This window comes from Cyprinodon variegatus, unplaced genomic scaffold, assembly GCF_000732505.1.
Source record: "Cyprinodon variegatus isolate N-32 unplaced genomic scaffold, C_variegatus-1.0 Scaffold674, whole genome shotgun sequence".
Classification (NCBI taxonomy): domain Eukaryota; kingdom Metazoa; phylum Chordata; class Actinopteri; order Cyprinodontiformes; family Cyprinodontidae; genus Cyprinodon; species Cyprinodon variegatus.
The window spans coordinates 243,055-267,157 of record NW_015151127.1 but is presented as its reverse complement, the minus strand read 5'-3'; the positions used below and the strand labels follow the sequence as shown (position 1 = coordinate 267,157).

The 24,103-nt window shown below is 36.9% G+C and overlaps 2 protein-coding genes across 2 annotated transcripts in view; both read right to left on the bottom strand.

Annotated features, from left to right (window-relative positions):
- Positions 1-12,362: 12,362 nt before the first annotated feature.
- prr18 (proline rich 18) lies at positions 12,363-16,244 on the bottom strand. Its single transcript, XM_015394165.1, has one exon. It carries the CDS (start codon positions 16,099-16,101, stop codon positions 15,349-15,351), a length of 753 nt encoding a protein of 250 aa, XP_015249651.1. The 5' UTR covers positions 16,102-16,244; the 3' UTR covers positions 12,363-15,348.
- A 1,863-nt stretch (positions 16,245-18,107) lies between these two features.
- The window catches only part of sft2d1 (SFT2 domain containing 1), a 17,387-nt gene continuing 11,391 nt past the window's right edge, over positions 18,108-24,103 (bottom strand). Inside the window, exons 7-8 of the mRNA XM_015394164.1 lie at positions 22,571-22,600; positions 18,108-19,559 (exon numbers count right to left, since the gene is read on the bottom strand). Coding sequence (XP_015249650.1) covers positions 19,520-19,559; positions 22,571-22,600 — 70 coding nt within the window. The 3' untranslated portion in view covers positions 18,108-19,519. The remainder of the gene's footprint in view (positions 19,560-22,570; positions 22,601-24,103) is intronic.

Below are 24,103 nucleotides of genomic sequence, written 5' to 3'. Positions count from 1 at the left end.
ATTTAAGTATTAAAACTCAAGTGCAGTTTTCTTTTCGGCATTGTGATGCAAAACTATGGAATGAGTATAAAAAATATTTCAAATCTTCAGAGATAAATAGTAGAAAGTGTTTGAAAAAAATACTGTTATCCAAAAAAGACAGTCATGTATGATTTTACAAATACTGACTCCCTGAAATCTGTAAGTTAAAATGTTTTTAAAAAAAAAAAAGTGTTTTGTTCTAGGGGTGTGGACTTTGATATAAGCCCTATGGGGTTTCTGTCACACTCCATCACATTTCTTTTTTTATTAATGTATTCTGAGTTTCTATTTTGATTTGTGAAAAAATAAATAAATAAAGTAAAAGTAAAGTTAGAGGCTATAAAACAACAGTGACACCTGTTCTTCCTACAGCACCAGAATGGCTAAAAACACATAGGCAAAGCTACTTTGAGTTGTTTTAGATAAAAAAAAAAAAAAAAAAAAGATAATTTCATTGAATAACTCAGTCAAAGTCCAGGAATAAAAATGACTTATTTACACTGTTGAAAGTAGATGTTTAGTGATGTCCTCTATATAGTTTGAATCTGTAATATTATAAAAGTGCATAATTTCCTTTTTAAACCTATATTATCTACTACAATGTGATTCTCCATAGCAAATCCCATTAAAATATACAGCTGTAGATGCATCCTGAAGGTGTAAATAGTTTAACTAGGCAGCATTTGTTATAGCTCAGGGAAATTGCTGTTTGGCCCTGGTGATTTGTTTTAAATCAGTGGTTAAGAAAAGAAAAAAATTGTAAGAGTAACAACAACAAAACATGAGATAAATGACATCTTGCACAGCAGTGTTATTGTCATAAATAAGAGCTTGATGTCACTATGGGGACCACCAGGAAAATTGAATAAAAACAAAAACAAATATTAAAAGCAGACATCAGTGTGTATATTCGTCCTGCCAGCACAGCGATTCTGTCTGTCTCTCTGTCCAACCGTCTGGACCGGAGTTCACAGCAAGCAGAGAAAAACAAATCCCACTCAGGTTAAAGTCTGACGGTTTTCAGATTTCTCACTGAACATTAGAAATATCAAACATCTTATATGTTTCAGGCTGTTTTTCCAATAGGCCTGTGTAAAAAAAAAAACCCAAATTTTAATGCATTCTTACATTTTGTCTTGATATTTCTCTTTTCAAGAATCTCACAAATTATAGGAGCTAAAGGTTAGATTCCTCTGTTATTCTGTGCTGCACTATGAAAACACAACCACCTCACGTATCAGGATTCCTGCTTTTCTGTAGTAGTTGCAAATGTGAGGGCTTTCATCTGTGGGTGGCAAATATTAGAATTTATCATTTCCTAACCCATTAATTACTTTGCAATAAGAAAAGAGAGCCCCTTTGTGTTAGAGGTAAAGAAACTATGGTGTAAAAATCAAGGGTGTGATAACCAGTGTCATTTCCCACAGTGTTGGTGTCTCAGTTGGCACCTGAGTCTTTCCTTTCAACACCTCTGCAAGTGCCAACACTCACAAGGAGCAACTTCCTGACACACAGGTTTGCAGCACTATAAACTGGTATCAATAATCTATACCCGTGATTTTGTTAAAATACCTACCCCACATGTGCAAATACTCTCTGAGGGCCAGAATATACGTTTAAACAGTTTATTGTGAGGCAGTAAATAAGCAGGTTAATCTGAGTTTGCGATATCTCTAAGATGGCAGAGAAGAATCAGGGGGATGAGAACATAGGAAGAAGCGTTTGAGGAAACTGAAAGAGGCTTAATGGGAATTTGGAAACACAGTGAAAGGTCCATCTACAATGTCTGCAGAACCTAATAACTGAAATACCATTAGGAACAGGAGATAGAAGCTATGATATATGGATTTTAGAAATCTGATTCTAGAAATCTAGAATCTGGGGGTATATCTTTACCACCTTTTCACAACTAGTGATTGGGATGTTAAACCATTCTTCAAAATCGGTTTGAATTGAGTCAGATTGGCTGGAGAGTGATTGTAACCATCGGCATCTATGTTTAGTGAAACCCATTTAATCTGAGGTTTGTATTTTGACTTGGCCCTGGTAACACATGCATACGTTTTGAGCTAAAGCATCCTTAGCTGTGGATGGTTTGTCAGAGTAATGATCCGTGGGAGAGTTCACCTGTTCTTTAGTCTCAAGTTTTCATAATTTTATCAACTGTTTTATTTTAACCTTACTATTTCTATCTTTTAATATCAACATTCTTCTTTCAGCTCTTTCATAAACCTTAGTTATCACAAATTTTCCTATTGAGAGATTCACATTACCAGAATCTTTTTGCAGACTTTTAGCTCCTTGAGCTATATAATGGGGCGCCTTGCTTATTCTCCAATAAATGCCCTCCTTGCTTGTGCAGCCAGTCCAGATGAACATGCATGTCTTGGTAGGTTTGCATTCGTACCCTTTTTTTTTTTTTAAATAGAGGATGAATTGAGCTGTGCTACATGAGATAAAAAGGCTCATAAGCTTTAAAGCTCTCATTAACTTCATCTCTGACCTGTCTGTCATGTTCCTGGTTCATCCTGATAATGTTTGTTTGCTAAAGTTCTTTAAAATAAACTTTTAAGACCTTTATAAAGCAGTTTTTTGTTATACTGACAGAAATTATTTCTAATAAGGCTGCTTTTAAAATCTATTTGGAGTTCAGATTTTTTGGGGGTATTACAGTAAAGGGGTCTTGCTTGTCAAATGTTTGTTGTCCAGAATATTTGGAAAAATGAATAATTCAAATAAATGTGCAGCTTTGTGTTCACCTTCTGCATAGAGCTTCAACGGAATACACTGATTTCGAAATAATGCTAAATATTAAATTCAGCACTGGATTGTTGAACATTTCACATGAAAACTTAGAGAGTAGAAATGAAACACCAAAAAACAAAAGCTCAAATAGTCATAGCTAAAGCTCAGCTCTGGATGGACAGATCTCGTCAGCAGATTTCAATACTTACCTTGGGTAAATACTCTGCCTTCTTGCCTGCTGGCTTTGACCAGTCTGTTTGTCTGCTCCAGTCCTCCTTTCAGCCAAGCACATTCCCTGTTTGCCTTTGGTCTATCTTCACACATAGGTGGGAGGAAAAAAAGCTCCCCGTGCTAGTCCATGTATGTTTATCTCAGCTCCACTCCATAACAACTCCCTAAAATGTTTACTCATGCCTTTTCTAAAACAATCTTTCTAATTATGCTTATAAAATGTTTGCTGTCAGGGATAAAGTGATTTCCCAGTCTTAACTGGAGCAATTGAAGACTGACCTAAACTATAGAATATAAGGGTTTCAGGTACTTTGGTCTGGGTTTTGTTTTTTGTTTTTTTTTACTTAGTTTAGTTATTTGTACTTGAGTTACTTTAGATCAGGGCATAATGTAATGCTAATATATATAAAAATGTATATATATATATATATATACTGATTTTGTCTTTGTCTAACACAATCATTGAAAAGATTATCTGTAACATTTAATTATGAGAAAAAATATGATTCAAAATTTCATTTGAAAAATAATACATTTCAAATCACTTTATAACCTGTGATTAACATATTACATACTGTATGCCCCTTCAGTAAAAACACATTGAAATGATTCTGTGTTTACCATCAGTTTGGTTTTATTGCATTCCCAGTTTGCAGCAGCCTGGCTAATTTGCTTTCTGTGATGTGTGTCAACTGCTCACGCGATTTGAGTTGTTGTTGGGATATTGTTAATGGTGTGTTACATCTCCAGAGCAGCCATAGTGCTATTCAGCTCACACCCGATGAGGCAGCACAGTCGGGTGATAGCGCACTTTGCCTGCTGGGTGCAAAACCTGCTTGATCGAGAGCTCTATAGGGAGGTCTCTTTTACCCACAAGACAGTGTAGCAGGTTGCAGGATCTGTACAAACCCAATCAGCTGCAGACAGCATAGGTGGAGAAGCATGGTTGTGGGACTGTGTATCTGCATATGTTCAATAATAATAATAATAATAATAATGCTAAAAAACAAAAAAACATTTAGTTGTTTTGGTATGGTTAAAACCACCTCTAAAGACAATTTAACTTGACTTACATATTCCTCTCATCAAAATGAATGTAATACAGATAGACATGTTGTTGTTTGGTCAATTTAATTTTGAGGATCTGTTATACACAGGTGTGAAATTCAACACATTAAAATGACTATGAGCAGATGGTCACAAAGATAGAAAATTACTACTCCAACTGTCTTATAAATCATCCCAGCTAATATTGAGCAAATAAAATCCAGGCAGGTTGGATAAATTGCCTTGTTATTCAAAAACGTAACCAGGGGATTTGCAAACTCTCCGTTTGACTTCATCTCTAATTGCTTTTATTTTCGGTATTTCTCATAGACCTGGGGAATGTGCTTATGGTACAGCCGGGCGGTAGAGGCAGGAGGGGCTGCTGTCTATCCATGTTTGTTTGTGGGCCATCGGGATTTCACATGTAGAAGTTGCCAAAACAGCTCTTTTATTTCTCACATTTCTTTTCTTGTCCAAAATCTGCAAGTTACAACTTATGCAAATATCATATAAAAAGCCTTATGTAATTAATGAAAAAAATATTAAAATTCTATACAATCCCAACCTAAAAACAGAGGGATGACATCAGGGGTAATGGGAAGCAATAGTTAAATTCCAAAGAAAAAAAATATATTGAAAAAAGCATTGCCTTGGCAATTATTGCTTGTAAAAATATAAAGATCAGCAATGTTTGGCTTGAGGCCCTTCTTGCGAGTATCAATTATTTCATCTCCACCAGTATTTCCTTCTACCCTTTAACTGTAAGCGTAACATGCAATTCTGTAAAAACAGCATTTGAACCTTTATGGATGATTCTGCTTTTGTATCAAGCAAAGATAATCTGAGTAAATAGAGCCACTGATTATCAAATAACTAATCTATTTTCTAAAAGACAGACGGTATCAAAACTGGTTGTTAAATCATAAAAAAAAAAAAAAAAAAATTATATTGTGTTACTGAGTGCAATTTTCTCACAGAGACCTGATTACCTGGCAGACCTTTAGAATAGAGGTGTAAAAGCAAAAATACTTCCTTACTCTGTTTAAGTACACTTTTTAGGTATCTATACTTTACTCCATTACTTATTGTTCTTCCTACTTCTGACTTCTACTCATTACATTTTTACACAAGTATCTGTACTTTCTATTCCTTACATCTATATCTAGTGAAAACTAGTGTAATTGGATGAGTCATAGAACGCAAACACTCATTGGTTAGCTAAAGGAAATCATCAGAAGCAAGCAGGTGTTCTTCAAACTGAAAACGTGAATTGTATATGCCATGCTACAATGTTGGATTCAGAAAAAGATGTCAAAATGTCTGAAAGGTCGGACACAGGCGAGAGCGTATCGGGAGACGGAGACCAACAAGACCTCCCTCATCCTTTGCCCTATCTCAAAGAATTTTTCGAAATAGTCAAAACATTAAGCTTTCAATTCAACAATGATGGCGCAGGCACATTGTGGGGAGGTGAAGTTACATGAACAACGGGGAACGAAAAGCAGTGATCATCTGTCCGAACTGTCAGTTCACTGAGTTCATTATAAAGTTTTTTGAGTTTTTCGTGTTTTTCCCTGCCCTATATAGACATGGAAGTCCTAGACTGTTCACCCTGAATTCTCACATTGGCTGTTTCAAAATGATGTGTAAAAAAAAAAAAAAAAGATAAACACCAGATCTCAACTAATTTTCACAAGGGAGCAAACTGAGCTACGGTGTAAAGGTACGATCATTATGAATAGCCTTTATATCAGGCATCCCCAAACTTGGTCCTCGAGGGCTGCTGTCCTGCAGGTTTTAGATCTTTCTCTGCTCCAGCACAGCTGATTTTAATTGATAGCTGATTAACAGGCTTTTGCTCTACTGCAGTCATCATAATCAGCTGTGCTAAAGCAGGGAAACCTCTAAAACCTGCAGGACAGCGGCCCTCGAGGACCGAGTTTGGGGATGCCTGCTTTATATGAATACTTTGAGGAGATGGCCAAAATGTGGAGGAACGTTATCAGGAAAAACACTATAAATTGAATTAGCTCATTTTGTGACTAACCGAGAGCAAATAGATAGTATGTTTTTGTGCTTGTTTCATGAGTCACAGAGAAGCATATTTATGAAAGCAAAAAAAAAGTCTTTCATTTGAGAGCAGAGATGGAAGACGACATCAGAGAGACAGTGAGAGAAGGACAGAGACAGAGAGTTGTGGGAATAAATATTTAAAGTGAGTGTCTCTTGTTTCAGGGGCTGGGAAACAGAGGCCACAGAACAAATGAGAAGTAAACATACAGCCTCAGGAAGCCTTTAACTGCGGCAAGGGCCAATTAGACCCCAGCAGGTGTTCTTGACTGGGTCCTCTCAGGTCCTGCCTCACCTCTGTCTGGCAGAGCGCCAATCCAAAGTAAGGAAACAAGAGCAGTTTCATTTGCTCTGCAATTTAAGGCAAACTATTCCTTCTGGAGGGCCCCTAAAAACCTTTATTGTGCTCCCTTTGTCCCATGGCCCACCCCCTCCAAGTGCAAGTCATTAGAGAAGACAATTACATCCTCCTTATGAAGCTTGACTTTTACAGGAGGGGAAAATAAGGAAGGATCTCTCTCATGTAGGACCCCCGAAGCATATTGCTGTCTTCACACCCAGACAGAAGAGAGACAGACGGGTCAAAATCAAAGTCAATTACTCAGGCCAGGAGAGCAGACAAAACATGAGCTAGATCTCACATCCATGCAGCACCTCAAAGACAACTGGAGATAATTGGCACTCTGTTAAGTACATCTTAATAAAGTGGCTCAAGTTTAGTCTTTTTATCTTAACCTATTGATGGTTAGCTTCAAAGCTGTTATTATATATATACACTCTACAGGCTGATCCATCGTTGATGTAATGTCCTTAAAACAGGTCAAAATGGGGCTCAGTATTGTGTGCAATATTGTGGCAGATGGTCTCCTGAGGGATCTCCCACCAGACCTGGAATAAAGCATCCACCAGCCCCTGAACACACTGTGGTGCAATGGGATGTTGGTAGATGGATCGAAACATGATGTCCCAGATGTGCTCAATCAGACTCGGGTCTGGGGAATGGGTGCGCCAGTCCATAGTTTCAATGACTTCATCTTGCAGGAAGCGCTGACACACTCCAGCAACATTATGTCTAGTATTGTCTCGCACTAGGAGGAACCAAGGGCCAACCGTACCAGGATATGGTCTCACAAGAGGTCTGAGGATCTCATCTCAGTACCTAATGGCAGTCATTCCAAACCGGTCATGTTGAAGGATGTTAGAGGCAGCACATCGCTCTCCATGATGTCTCCAGACTTTGTCACACCAATCCTGGTGTTCTCTGCCAAATGCTAAGTACCCTGCACGGTGTTGGACTGTGAGCACAATCCCCAACTGTGGACGTTGGGCCCTCATACCATCCTCATGGAGTCCGTTTCTAACAGTTTATGCAGATCCATGGACATTTGGGGCCTTCTGAAATACCTATGCAGGACTCTGGCAGTGCTCCTCCTGTTACTCCTTGCACAAAGGGGGAGGTAGCGGTCCGGTTGCTGGTTTGTTACTCTCCTACGGCCTCCTCCAAGTCCTGGATTACTGGCCTGTCTCCTGGTAGCACATCCAGCCTATTGACACTATGCTGACAGACACAGCAAACCTTCTGGCCATAGCTTGATGTGCCGTCCTGGAAGAGCTTCCCTACCTGAGCCAAATGTGTGGGTTGTAAGGTCCATATCATGCTACCTTGAGTGTGAAAGCACCATCAACATTCAAAAGTGACCACAACATCAGCCAGAAAGTATAGGTACAGAGATGTGGTCCCCACCTACAGAACCACTTGAGTCTTGCTAATCGCCACTAATTTCCACCTGATGTCTATTCCAATTGCATAACAGCATGTGAAATCAATTATCAATCAGTGTTGCTTTCTAAGTAGACAGCTTGATTTCACAAATGTTTGATTTTATTCTTGTCTGTTATAACATATTTGAATCATATTCAAAAGCAAACACCTCTTTCACAAACTGATTAATTGAAACTGACTTTTTTTCTTTTTTCTAGCAGATTATATTAGTGCAATGCTGGAACATAGAAACAGTCCCTCAATTAACTTCAGCGGATCCAAAACGCTGCAGCTAAACTTTTAACTAAAAACAAACGGTCTTGTCTATCTTAAAATCTCCTGCTTTTAAAACACTGATAGTTGTTTCTAAAGATTTAAATAACCTGGTCCTCTCTTATATTTTTTAGATGCATAATTGTTTCCACTGTAGATGCTTTATTGCTACAGAGAGAACTCTCTGCTGTCCCCCAGTGTTTGCTAAAGACCATGATGAAGCCATAACTAATCCCCGACCTACAAAGGTAAGAATATATTTGCAGTGTCTGGTATTCCCAAATTTGTCTCAAATCATTAAGCAAAATTCTGGCTTACAGGCTGAGGAAAGAAGGGCATAGTTAGACATCAGGTAACACAGGAAACTCGCAGTAACTATATGTAAGTTAAAAATGTTGTTCAGAAATTTTTATAAATAATTTAAAAGACATCTATAAGATCTATGGCCAATGTTTTGCTGACCTTAAACCTACCTTTTATGACCCGTGTACCCATGCAATTTTTTCCCATTATCTCAAGGAAAATGAAATAAAGGCCAGCTATCATTTTGTTGTGGTCTAATTTTTTTTTGTCTCGAACCTTCATTTAATAATATAAAACATCACAAATATAAAAGAAATAATGAGGGTTTTTTTTTCTTACAGCTGCTTTTTTGTTCAAAACCCTTGGCCTTAATTGTCCAAATCTATCCTTAAAGACATATAGCGACCTAAAATTTTACATTTGGTTACATTTGTGAAGATGAGTATTACAGAGGCTGTGCATCTTCAAAGATAACACAGGATGGCGCTGTTAGATAGGCAAAGCTCAATCTACCATCCAGTTAGGTTGGTTTAGGAGTCATGAAGCAAAAATAATTACTGATTACAGATCAGTACTTATTAGAGACTGTAGATCCTCAAATTGATGATCGAAGACCTCAGCTCCTTCTGCAGATCATATATCTTTCTATTATATGCTTTTAATATTACTAATATTTTAGCATTTTGAATACATTGCTTCACATTAGCTTTTTGATATGATATAAAAATACTTGAGAAGTGTCATTATTTGTAGATTTGTGCCACTGTATTGATTCGGCCTCATTCTCTCTCTCCAGCTCTCTCTCTGTGACTTCATTAGCTTTGTATCAAAAGACCGAATGTTGTAGAAGAGAAATGGTTAACATTCTAAAAATAGAGCAAAAAACAGGAATCTGTCTTGCTCATTTTTGGTAATCCTTCTTGTCAGCCAAAAGCATCCTCCCACACCCCAGATATCTTCTGTTTTAGCAAGGCAATAAAAAAGCCAGAAATAAAAGCAGGAGGAGTAAGTCCACCTACTCTCCCAGAGAGCCCTTATCCTATTACCTGATACTCAACATGCCTCAGCATTTACAATACATAACTTTACCTACAGTAAGATATGAAGGATGGAAGAAAAGAATTAGCAGATACGATGACTTGAAAACTTATGACTTAATATGTTCCTTTACAACAAAAAACATCAGGGTACTTTATTAAGATTTTATGTAATAGACAAACACATGTGAACACAGTTAAAAATTAAGAGATTACGACACTAGAAGGAAAAAAACCTACCATCACATGGCTGAACACCTTAACAGTAAAGCTGTGAAAAGGGCAAAGGTAATTCTGGAGGAGCTTCACAGCTCAGGTAAAAAAAATTTGAAGACAGGAAAAATATTACCCAAAACAGCAATAAGGCCATACAAACTCCTGGCTGCAGGTTACCACAAACCATATAAAAGACACAGTAAACATGTGCTAGAAGGTGCTAAGAAAAGTACAGTATGAAGCACAGCAGAAATGAACACAACAAATTAGTCTGAAGTAAAGGGGTAAAGTCATCCAGCTGTAGTTTTATTTAGCAGTTACAGACTTAGAATTCAATTAAAACATAACAATGCTGGTAGAAAATCTTCAAACTGGTTAAAGAACTTCTGTCCTGTAGGAAAACAATCATAAACAAGCAGCCAGTGTAGCCAAAGTTCAGACCTAAATAAATTAAAAATCTGCAACATATAATTTAAATGACTTCAAAGCTGTAGATGTGGGTGAATGTGGTTCTAAAAGTACTGAATTGGAAGTGAATATTAATGTGTGACACAGTTTCTAGATTTTATGTGAGATAAAAGTGTAAACCACATTAGTTTGACACCAAATTGGATACTAAACGTTAGAAATTTTACAGGCTGTGTAAAAAGGCTGGCATAGATGACAAAGATAGAAAACAGCTGAATGCTTTTTTTTTATCATAACTTATGAATGAAGACAAGTTTAAGCTTTAGATGGTAAGAGTCTGATGCCACTCAATTCTTCAGAAATGTCTTTGTCACTTCATAGAGAGCAGCAGGAAACGTCCGTTTTTATCTTAGGCTAGTTCAGTTGTTAAATAAAAACTACTGCATAAATACTATCAGTGTGAGGACAATAAGGGACTGCAATTCTGCAATTGTTAGTGCTACTTGCAGAGTGTTAATGATGAGGCGGAGGCAGCAGCCATCTGTTCTTCTCTCTGTCACTTTAAATCTGCTCCAGATAATGTTGCTGTGCGACTGGGCTTCAACACCGACCTAGAAACGGATCTATTACTGAAGAGCACTGCAGTGATTTCCTTTTCATTTGTTATCCAAAAAAGGATGGGCCAGATTTGCATTTCAGACCAAAATAGATAATAGAAAAGGATTGGATACTTAAATCTGTGACAAATAATGAAATCATGAAAAAATGAAGAAATAAACAATAATTAATACTGAAGTCCTTTTTTCGAAAGCATTTCTTTTGCTTTAAAGGTAATAGAGCAACCAGTAGCCCCTAGATACTGACAGTCAAATACATGCAGTTTGGCTTCAGGCTTAATTCAGACTCAGCTGAATAAGAGGCTGAGACATACAGACAAGGCCACAATTGAAAAGACACAATAGTAGAGAGGATTACATAACTTTTGGTTAACAAACCAGATGATAATATCCTTACATGAGACACTGAGAACCAAACAGGCCCTGGTACACACTGTGTTGGCTCTGACATGATCCCAGTCTAAACCCATGTGACTGGAACATCTGCTGTGACCCTGAATGAGAGTGCCTGTCCAGAGCAAGGGGCTTTATATGTAGCAGGAGTGTTTAATTACTCAACATACTGTTGCTGAGAACCAAAGCAATGCACTGTGTTGGACCCTTCTATTATAAACCTTAAAATTATCTCTAAATAATTACAGTATTGCTGGCCGAATCTTAAGTTGAAGAAATGGACATTCATGTTTTCAGTCACTAGAGTTGTATGCATTTACAAAAGCAACAGTAACAACAGTAATTTGCATGCATCTATTATGCAAGGGTGTAGAATGGAATCTCACACAACATAAAAGTGGGTTTCCTCCTTTGGAAAACACCTAGTCTACTTTTATGTTTATATAAACCATTAAATACAAATGGGATATATTACCTGTAGATAGAATTTACTTTCATGTGATTCTTGTTAGAAGTTTACATGTATTTATTTTGGGCATGGAAGTTCTTAATTTGGGTATTTAATCATGCATTGGAGTTGGGAGGGGTTTTCAAGGTAGATTGATATTCCTAAATAAAACTTCAGGGATTTTCATAACAAAATTGGATGAAGGAATTTTAATTTATTGCAGGTATCTTTCTAGCCCATACAGGATCCAAGTTAGATGTACACTTACATTACTAATAAAAATCATGCTAGTTATGGAATGTGTTTGGAACAAATGAATACCACATTATTAGATTATAATTAAAATAATTAAACCACAGAGGTTTTCATCTAAAGTCACAGAGACAGTAATGCTGAAAAACCGATGCTGCAGGCTGCTCCAGTTTCCTGAAATGCTCTTGTAGCAAATCAAAGTGGTACTCAACAGTTTGAATGCACAGAGATTACTAGAGACTATCAAGCCCTCAGGTCACTCTCGTGAAGACTGTCTCATGATTTGGTCAGGGACATTCCAGCTATTGGCCTTCTTAAAGTCACATTATAGGGTTCAAGTTGCATTCATGCTGCTCTTCCTTGTATGAAGGAGCAGATACTGGTCCTTCATGTTGATGGATAAAGAACCTCTGGTAGTCCGTTCTCCTGTGCAAACTCTAGGGTCCATTTATCGCCTCATGCTACCAGTTGTGACATCAACCTTGGTCAAAGGAGAAACTACAGAGAGGCATTCAAAATATATATATTTTTTTTTAACGAAGGGGAAAATAAGAAGCTCTGCTGCCTTTACCTGCAAAACCATTCTTGTTTTTTTGGGTTGTCTCATTGTCGCCTCTTTAGTGCAGCTGTTTTTAGCCCTAAAACAGCTGACACTATCTAACCGACCAGATCCAAAGTCTAGATGATGTAGGCAGGTCTGATTAAAAGTATTCTGTTGATTAAAATTTGTTATGACAAATATTTCCTAAAACAAATTTAGTATGCAGCTGCAGAGAAACTGTTCACTTCTGCAGCATTCCCAAAGATCCTGTCATAATTCTGGCTGAATGTTTGACCAGTGTGATATCCAGAAATGGGACATTTCATTTGAACAGGAAATATTATATAAGTGCACACTTTTAAAGTGATCTGGGTTTAAGACATGGCTTTCAGGGAAGTCCACTTCAGAATCAAGTGTCTCTTGCTCCTTTCAAAACCAGATTTGGTAATTGTTGCCATTTTGTTGTGCTTCTCACTTTTGTCCAAGCTTCAACCATCTGACTCAAGCTGTCCCACTTAGATAAAATGAAATGATGATGCTGAAGAACAACCCAAGAACCTCCAAGATCTTAGTTGGTTATAAACTGGAAGATTATGATACCCTTGCTGTGTACAGAGACTGAGTCGATGCAGACTGATAAAATTGAGAAAAAGAGGCCTGGACCAAATAAACATCTTTACATCAGATAGAATTGGTAGCTGTCTTAACGGACAAGCTAAATGCCTGCTAGACAAAGTCTTTTATGGTCAGATTAAGTGAAGATGATTCTTTTTGAGAACAATGATATGAACAATTTAGGAAGAACTCAGAATAAGGCTCTCAAACAAACACTTTAACCAATGCAATGCTGGAAACGTATTTTTTGAATCATTTGGCTCCCTGTGCTATCAGTGCATGGAACAAAGTGGATGAAATGAGATGATCTCAAAATTCCTCAACTAAACTTTAAAATGGACACCATTTTTTCTACATATCAGAGGAAATTACCACAGGAATTTGACACCAGCACAGTTTTCTTTACAAATATATGTAATTTTACCCCTGCCTGTAGACTGTCTGTGATTCCAACTCATTTGACTAAATTTTATTATAAGAAATCCCAGTGGTTGATCGTTATCCAACCAACTCCCATTGAATACCATATCAGTGGTAAATTTATGTAAATTTCTTAGTACAAAAAACAGCAGTTTTAAGCTGATGCAGTGGGAGTATTTTCAACACAGCAAGCTAACTTATTCTGTCCGACAGCCTCAAAGATACCATTGTTTGTAGAAACAGCTGGAAAGTGGCTTAAAGAACCTTCGCCTTGCACACAAACACATTTTTAAAAAAGCAAATGGACATTTTGTCCCATTTCACTTAGAATTTGACTTGTTTCATGTTCTACTACAGTATGTACAACCGTATATACCACGGTAAAATTAATAAACACAGAAGAGAAAGTCCTTTTATAACTTTATTGCTCTTCCATTGACATTGGCTGTACTTTGCCATCATGTTTCCTGATCAGCTGTTTTTCCCTGAGAAGCACACATCCAGGGTAAAAGCAAAGTTCTCATAACAGAAAACAACAGAGTACGTCAGGATAAACCCTGCAAAAAATACCTCACTTTGAAACAGAGATGCAGAAAATAATATAGTGTAATTTTTGTGTAAACATTAGTGGTATATTAAGTTTAATCTAACATCATATGGTAGCTGAAGGGATTGTTCACCTGGGCATTGGGCATGCAGCACACTGGCCAACCCTGCTTAACGGGACATCTAAGAAGCTTAAAATGCTAATGCCCAAATGGCTCCAGGTAGCTGCACAGTAGAAACAAAGAGCCTTTATAAAAATGCAGTCTGGGTAAGAGACATCAGCAAAAGAACAAAAGTTATTTAAAACATTCAGTTTTCTTTTTACTTAAAAATGAAAAAGACACTTCATCTGAGAACATATATGACCATACAGATAATTGGTCATTATTAAATAGGGCAAATTCAGAATTATATGCACATTTTTAAATAGATTTCAAATTAAAACTATTTAATTTTGTCAAGCATGTTTTAATTTTTCAAAGTATGGACGTAAGTGTGTTATTTTTTTATGAGACAATGGTTTAACAGTTCATCAGGATTTACACAAATTGGGACAAATTAACTAAAGTATGATGGATATTTTGTCTTCTTTTACATCTTGAAATGCTTTTTTTAATTTTTCTTGGGGGGTCTTTCATCCTCCCTCCATCTATTCTTCCGTCCAACTAATTTACTAATTATTGTACCTGCACTTCTTCTCTCTTACCATCCCTGTCCAGGACAACATATGCAGAAAGATTAGCACATTTTAAAATTATCATTTCAAATTAAACATCCATGTCTGACTTTAATTTGTTTCTGTGTTCAGAATGTCAAATGTGCTGACATCAGTGGTACATATTGTTGTATAAACACCTTGGATGATGTCCATATGTTTAGAAAAAAAAGGCATTAATTTAAAAATATATATTTTTTAATAAGAGAGTTCTTTTTTGATGTGGTTCAATCTTCTTATTTGAAGTCCCTTTTTAACTGAATTTGCCTTAAATTAGAGTTGAAAAGGAAAGTACCAAACCCAGGCTGAGTCTCAGTTAGCACATAAAGCACTCATGTTCTCCAACAGTTTATTGTTCCCTAACACAAAAGGAGAGCTTTAGGTGCCTCCACTGACCCCTCATTCAGTCTGCAGACGCCTCACAAATCCTTCTACTCTTGGAAAAAAAAAAAAACTTGAGTAGAGATTAAAAAGCAGAATATAAGATCCAAATAAACTTTTTCAAAAGTATTTTGCTCTTTTTGCCAAAGATAACGTCATCACAAAGAGACATCTTTTGAAATCAGCTGACATTCTTGTATATCCAGTAAATTATTTGCATGAAACCTGAAGAAAAAAACGGATAATACTTATTTAAATCATCCTTTTTTTTCTCAATTTAATATTAAGAAGGATTTGAAGTCAAATGTTAGCAGCCTTTAAGGTGCGGAAGTGCTGAAAGTTTGTCTGCTTTCCCCAAAGCAGCTGCGTTCTCCACTCCTTTCAGCCATTCTTTACATTTCCTTACAACAGTCTCGTCCACATCTCCGTCCTCGTCCTCGTACTCCACATCATCGTACTTGTACTGATCGTTCAGCAAAGATATTTTAACTATAGCTGTGATGTCCTGCTCCGCGCTCTCCGCCTTGGCGCCAGGTGCGCAGCACTTGGACGCACCGTGCGCCTTTTTGGACGGGAAAACACGACGGTGCCGAAAGTCAGCAGAGGCGCAGCACTTCTGCTGTTTGGCCATCATCTGTTTTTCCAGATTTCGTTTTTTAATAACTAGAATGGCTTCAGGGGTTAGACTGAGAGAGAACTGAATCTCCTTCTTTGTCTCCTCTTTTCCACTGAGATGTCTGGCGGAGTCCATGGAACTGGAGCGCCTTATTCCCAGAGATGAATCTTGTGGTTTGGGTACCGATAGCCAGGAGCACTTTCCCTGAGTTTCTTGACCAGAACTGGATTTCTGAGCTTGGCATTTATTCTTCTCCTGCTGTGATCTCCGTCCTAGATTCCTTAGGTGTGCTGATGTCCAAGAACTGGACTGTTTTTCCTTCTCGGATCCCGATTTGCCGGTTGGATCAGTCAGAGGGTGGTCTGAGTTGGCCTTCTTTTTCCCAAATAGATCCCTGCCAGGAGAGGAGATCCGCTGCTGGAGGCTGATCGGCGGAAAAGGCATCTTTGTGGCATGAAAAATATTAAGACATGAAAACCTGCGACTGTAACCTGGAAGGCCGTGCGTAAAGCGAACACAGGCGCAATGTTGGCATTATCCTCAGAGCGCAGAGCACCTGCTGTCCACAGACTGGAGTAAAACTGGAGCACACGCACAGCCTGGCTGCTTTATGGTGGAGTAGGCAGAGGGGGTGTGGCCTGGAGGGAGGCCAAACAAAGAAACGGAAGACCTCATGACGTCACTTACTAGATTTTTTTAGGGTCTTCCTTATAATGAAACACATCAGCCTTCTGATAATCACATCTATATGGGATTATACAAAATACTGCTGCGTCTTGATTTGCTTTAAATTTTTAATTCATTCCATCTTTATAAAATTAGCTATTTTCAAAATTATTTCAATCTAAAGTGGTTCTAAAATAAAGGGTTTCATAAATATTTGTTTTGAAGAATTTAAGTCCTGGAGTAATTAAATTAATCTTAGCGCATTTGAATATTTGGATTGTAAAATTAAAGTTGGTAAAATTTTGAATCTTGGAAAAAAACAACAAATCATCTCTAAACCTTAAGTGTAATAGTCTATCACAACCATTTAAATTTTACTATGCAATTTTTAAGAATGTGCACAGAAAAGGGAAAGCAGTCTTCATAGACTTGTCATGAAAATAAGCAATAGAAAGAATAACTGTTAGAGATTTGACTTAATCATGACCCCCCCCCCTGCTTTCCCATGACAGAAAGACAGATTCTAATCCATGATCAATTTTAACATTATCAGTTCTCTAGACAAGAACTACAGCTGTGATTGAAAGTTTAAACACTCTACCATTTAAGAAAATGACTAGTAATTAAAATAACACAAAACTGAAAAAGTCATAAATATGACTAAATGATAATTTCATAAAATATAGATTTTAAATTTTTTTTTAAAGCATAATTCTCAAAAAAAAAAAAAAGACAGACAGATTTAAGTACCATGCTCAAAACAGGTGCAGAAGTCTGACTGAACATTTCAGGAGTAGATATTATAAAAAGCTTAGTGCAAGGAAAAAAACATTTGAGTCCATCTGTGATCCCTACTCCAGCTGGGTTTGATATATAAAGAATCATTGTGTTAAACTGCACCTCATGAATGCTGGAGGACCTGTGATGATTGTGGCTAGTTTTTATAGGTACCTACCTATTGGTACCTACAAAGAAAATTGGTCTTTAAAGAAATTTCAGACCAAGAAAACTAAAGTAATCAGGAAGAAAAAAAAAAAATAATATATATATATATATATAAAAAATAGTGTAAGCACAAAGCAAGCAGCACTCTAGAGGGGAATAGTAATGGTGCCCTGTCTCTGAACCCAGAGCCATGTCAAATTTAAGAGACAAACAGTTAAGAGGAAAAGAGGGGGTAGATTTTGCTACTGGAGTCAACGCTTCATTTACCAGCAGTTAGACATCACCCTGCAATTATTATTTTTTCCTTCAAACAAAGAAATAAACCCACAGCCCCAAAGTAAGACAAGAAAACCTTTTCCAACCTTTTTCTTTTCTTAAAACATCTTATAGTAAAAGAGTGACATACTCTATTTCTGGTCTGCTTTGATAACCATCCATCTCCAACAGTCTATGGAGAAAAGGCACGGTACATCCCAGACAGGGTAAATCATCATATGGCCATGCACACATACACTTTGAAAACCAATAACTGTCTTATTTTTAATTAGCGGCTCTATCTGCTCAGTGGGCTAGCAGATTTTAATTTCTCTCTGTAACTTATAAAGACATTTCTAAAAATTGTTGTGGATACATTTTAGACTTGTCCAGAGTCAAGTTTTAGGCAGCTCTATTCTAAGCATCCTTTACATATGCAACTTGCAAAAACCAAATCCTGAAGGAACACAAATACACGAGGAAGGACACAAGGAAAAAAGAAAGGAGGATGAGAAACATGATGTGTAACTGATGCTCATAGGTCAAAACTTCTGACTTAAGTGAAAAAATAAGCAGCAAAAACACACCATTGGCCAAGTTATTTATTCATCTTTACAAGAAGATTTGGAGCGCTAATCTGAAGAGGAAGCAGAGGCGTGTGGGTTCCCTCATCTCTGTGACATAACCACAGATTAAAAACTAGAGGAAACAGCTGGAACGCCAGCAGATTGCAGAGGTCAGAACACATCCCCTTCAACCAGAAACTTCAGAACAGTCCAAAAATAGTCGGCAGATGAAAACAAATGCAAAGCCCACAACATTCAACGAACAATAATCATTTTGTCCTTTGCATTATTCTGACGGATTTGGTGGATCTCTGCCAAATTAGTTGCACAAATGAAGGGAGATTGTGTGGATGAAATCCCACCACAAGAAAAAAACATCTAGCAGCTATGTGGGCATTAAAGTTTAAGAAAAGGAAGGAGGTGATTAATCAGGAAGATAAATAAAACTATAGACAAATCTAGACTGAATCCTGGAGTGGATAAATCATCTTTGTCAGGTTAAGCTTTATAAGCTGTTGGTCCATTTAACACACAGGGAAAAAAAAAAAACACCTTGACAAATGTGAACATCTGCTCTGAAAATGGGGGTAGGAAGGAGCCTTGCATCCTCCAGAGGAGGTAGTCATGGCAACCACATCCTCAAAGGCTACATGCCAATGCAACACAGGCAGCACAATGCAAGCTGGGTTATTAGGTCATGTCAAAATCACAACGCTCAGGGAAGCGTAATTAACTGGGTCATCCCTACATATGGCAGTAAACCACATCTAAAACAGAACGTTTCTTTAATGTACATTTTTGCGTGGGGGGATCAACGTGTGGCAGAATGCACACTTTAACCATCAGACAGAACAAAAAAAAGCAGCACTTTTAAATCTCTCTAGCAGAAGAAAAAAATAGCCATTTCAAAGAGATGTAGGCACTATGCATACCAGTGCATCATCAGTGAAGCATTGACTCTTAAAAAAAAAACCCAAAGCATTAGCATCTAACATGCTTACATCACTTTAAAATTCCAAAACAAACAAAAAAAAAAAAAAACAGAACAGAAAGCTTATTACTGCTCAAAAAATGGAAAGAATGTGTTTGGCATAAATACAGAGACATGTTAAGGCGCTGTTTTTACAATTCATTTTGCATTAAGTCAAACCAATTTCCCTGAACAAGAGTTGTATAAAATCTTCAGAAAGGATAAGAATATCACAAGCATCTACTAAATATATTAAATATTAAAGGCAGTGATTATAGACAAGGCTGATTTACAATTACATTCTGGCCAAATTTAAACACCTTCAGCGAAAAACAGACAAGAATTCACATTATAAGGCAAAAAGCAATGAAAACTGAAGGAAAAGTGTATAAACAATGTATTTTACAAGTTTTTTGTATACTGGAACCATTCCGCAAAGCAAATTGCAGCCTCCTGGGCTTTAATTAAGGCAGGTTGTGAAGCACTTCATCACTGCATCTCTGTAACAAAAAAAAAAATGTAATTAATCACACAAAACAGCATTTCAGTTAAAAACAGCATTATATGTGAAAAAATTATATGAATAAAAAATATAAATTGAAGTCATATCCATGATGTTTAAAGACACCAAAACCTTTTGTCAGCAATGTTTGGGTGTGGCTCTTCATGAATAAGTGAACATGTTTTGACGGGGAAGAAATCGCTAGCTTCAGGTGCATGATGTCAGATTGTAATGCAAGAGCTTCACCATGGCAACCATGCATTGTTGCCAAATCCATTCCCTGCCTCTGGTTTTACCATGAGTGTTGCTATGCAGACTTCTTCTATGCTACCGTCTAAATTGGACGCAGGAGCTGTGAAACGCGTGAAGGTTGAAAGGAGGCACAGTCTGTGTGGGAGGAGGGGAGAAGGACAGACCGAAGGGAGGCTCGCTCCTTTAATATATAATCCTACCATAAGTCTGTGTCCAGGAAGATTTAACAGCAGAATTGACTCAGTCATCATGCTTTCTCTTTTCTAAGCAACTAAGGCTAATTTTGTTTTCCTGTGAATAGATACTGTACATCCTTCCTCCTACCAACTGTCCACTGTAAAATTAAATCCTTTCAGGAACCTCTGAAGGAAATGGGTTTTATAATCAGTATGCACCTAATATTATAAAAAAGATAAAATACTGATGTGTGCATATGATTTGCCCATGCTACTTTGGAACTAAGTTTAGCTTGAAACAATCCAAAAACCGGTGTAAAAATAGGTCAAATTTCTTCCAATAGGTGAATTTGCTCTTAACATAAGCAGCTAAATAAGTTAACATTGCAATATAAAAAAATATTTCTGTACTTATAAAAAAAATTGAAATAGGATAATGGAGTTGACTTTTTTTATTTGACATATAGATCAACTCATTACATTGGCAAATTGTCTTACCTGCTTAAAACAATTGAAAATGAACTTATAGCAAGGGGGAAAAAAAACGGTAACTTATATTTCAATTTCTGCCTGAGATTAGAATTTAGATTTATCCAATCTTCTAATTTAAATATGCATCGCTTAATACTTAATTTCGGATTTTAAACACATAAACTTAGCTTGTGGACTTGAAAGCTTATTAAGATAAAGTATTTTCATTAAGTAAAAAAAATGCTAATCATTAAAAAAAAAGTAAAATAAAATCTCACCTTATGTTACATCCTGTCACTTTATTAATTATTTTTCCTAATGGACTGAGATGACCCTCATAATATTTGACAGATTATAACCCCTAAAACCTCCTATAATAAGCAGAAGGCAGTAAATCCTTAGCTGTCAGATTTGATATAAAACGCCCCCCTGGTGGTTCCAAATGAACAGATGCTTAATAGAAAACGTAGTTCGGCGGGTTTATCAGTCAAATTTCAAAGATTAAAAAACAGCGAAGTATTTAACCAGCTTTTTGTTTGGCATCTAAACCAGTGACTGCTAGGAATTAAAGGTTGGTGGTAAATACCTGATCTGAGAGTAGGAGGCTAAAATGGTTTTTACTCTATCGTGTTTGGTGTTTAGTTGGACTTCTTAAGATGAACATGACCCTCAGAAATTCAGGTATCTGAAGTTTAGTTACTAAAATAAGGAATAAACTACAGAAACATGCTTTCCCGTGTTAGGTTAGGTTTCGACAGACTTGAAAAATTAATAAATTAGATTTCTTCTTCCCAAAGTTGCATGAGAGCAACAGCAGTCTGAAAGGTCTGTGGGAAGTGCAGACGCAGCAGGTTTTAGTGTCTGCATCTATAAACCTTAGAGGGTATTCAAGGCTACAAGGTAAAACACATTAAGGGATCAAGTCTACCCGCCATGTGGTGTCGAGTCTCGACAGGTATGGGTCAGTCTGACCAGAGATGGGAATGTAAGGGTTTAAATAGCTATTCAAAAGTAGATCAGTATACTCCAGGCTTACAACAGCAACCAACAGAAAGCCAAGTGATCAAATCTAAATTAAATGAAAAATGGATTACTATAAGAGGCTTAAGAAAAAAAGGGTTGATGAAACTTAAAAGAAGGAAGGGAAACACAATCTCATCACCAAAATTTTAATTTAGAACCTAAGAGAAGGTGGATAGATTTGCATTTCATCAGAGGAATCTGCTTTTCAGGAGGGCGCCGTGGTTTCTTTGTCTTGGTTGTGTTTTGTTGTTGCCTTTTGTGTGGGGGAGGGCGATCCCAGGGAGGTTACATGATGTCTCTCAGCTGTCAGGACAGATTATAGGGGTCACCCAAACACAGGGCATTTAATGGGGGAGCTGCATGGAGGCGAGGGGGGATCCAGACTGCTCACAAACTGAGATATGACCCTACTTACAGCTGGACTGACAAAACAACATCACACCTCCTGCTTGGTTCAACAAAAGCACTCAGCTGGCTGCCATACGACCGCTTTTTAAAAAAGAAAGGCTAAATCTTGCAAAATTATTCTCTTTTAGTTACATCTTTAGTCTGTGGCTCATTTAAAGCTGTAAGACTTCAACAAGAAAAACAAGGCAAACCTTCATCCTGTCAGAATCTAATCAAAATTTGCTTTGAGCGATAACCCTCAACAGCTTAAGATAAGCTCATTACATATCATTCAAAAGCTGGATAGAAGAAAAATATTTGTTAAATCTGTCTAAAAGCCTTACTCCACTGAAAATCAATTTATTCTGATATGAAGAACAAAACAGAATCACGGGGCTAATACCTAGAAAGACAAATAAATAAGCAGCTGCCATTTGTTTGACACAGAGAGCTCACACTTGTCATAGTGGGATGGATTAGAGCCATATGGTGGAGAGAGCCAGTGGTGAATAAAAACATGTTTTCAAAGACAACTACAAGCAAATACCACCCATTTGTTGTGAGCAGTATCACTAGCAGACATTCCTATCAGCTGTGGGTCAGGTTCTTATAAACACAATGTGAACTGCTGTTAGGAAAGAAAACATTATTACAGTGTTAAAGGTCACAAACTAACAGCATTTAGATCATTAGATCTTACCTGGCAAAAGGAATGTAAGAGATGCTATACCTAAAAACAGAAAACATGACACATAATTATTGGTTATATCAAATGGCATCAATTTTTAGAAAGAATGGTTAAGTCAACTAAGTCATTTGTATGGTCTAGATTTTTCTTTATCTTTTCTAAACGAAAACTTTCTTCATTTTTATTGTTATCTCATCTTAATGAAAGGTGCATCTTTGAACTAGAGTTCAAAGAAAACATAATTAATGACATATATTAGTTCAATCAATAGAAATAACTGCAGAGCTTTGTGAAAAGTATTCCTACTTCTTGTTTTGTGTCATTTTACATTTAAAAATAGTAGATTAAAAGGATATTAATGCAATAAATGGTCCAGTCACTCCAAAGCTACCTAGTCTAACACAGCATCATGGAAACATGACAAGGTTTAGGGTGTCATAATACCGGTCATGGATTTTTTTTATTTTTTTTTTAGATCATCATACATTTCACAATCGTCCATTAAATCACAAATATATATGCTGTTATCTTTTCTTCAACTATTTGAAAGATTTCAAACTTAAATTACTGGAACTTAGTTTTTTTTAGTTAAAAATTGGAAACAGTTATTAAACCACCTAAACTAGTCTAGAGAGGTTAATAATACGAATGATTAACCAAAGACAAAAATCGTTTGAAAATATTGAACTAATCTAATGAGGACGTGATGTTTTGTTTGGGTTAAACTGTTGTCATCTTCTCACTCGGTGATGAAAGAAGTTCAGCTTCCAAGCTGTTGACTGGACTCTGCCCACTTCTCTGAGGTTTAGTGGTGACATCTCAGAAAACAAGTGTCTGTGTGGGAGCGCACTGTGCTCTGGCTCTGAGCCAGTGTGAGTTGTGGGTGCCATGGCGATGTCTTGGAGGACATTAGAAGACAGGAGATGAAAGTAGGAGGTGTATGGCTGAGGCAGAAATCTGCCAAAACTGCCCTGATCCGTTATCCTCCAGAATACTAGCAGATGAGCAACAATAGAGTCACAGTGACATTCGAAACTATTGTTAGTTTTTTTTTTTTACTTAGTTCATAGTAAGAATCATCCAACGCCTGAAATGCTGACATCACAGTTAAAGTGAAGATGAACCCAAGAAATTCTAACATTTCACATGGGAGAATTTGGATTTATTGGATGTTCCTAAAGCATTAATACAAACCACATCACAGGACTGTTTTTTATATGTATGTTTATATATGTACATTCCCCCTCAGATCATCAAATTATGGTGTTAACTCCAAAAATGTTTCTATTTATCAATACCAGCTCACCCTAGCCCTGTGTGAAAAAAAAAAAAAATCTTCTCCTGATGTTAAAACATAAATGCACCATAATTAACCAAACTTGGAAAGCAGAGTTAAAATTTGACCAGCCTGATTCAACTCTAATTAATACAATTCCTGTAGAATAAAGGACTAGTTTAGGACTGGTTATATATTAGGTTTAAATATTTATGAGCGATTGAGAAACAAAGTCATCAATGTCTGAAATTGTTAACAAGCCACTTCTA

Excerpts from the sequence above, each read along its gene's own strand:
- prr18 (XM_015394165.1), bottom strand. The coding sequence starts at position 16,101 with ATGCCTTTTCCGCCGATCAGCCTCCAGCAGCGGATCTCCTCTCCTGGC.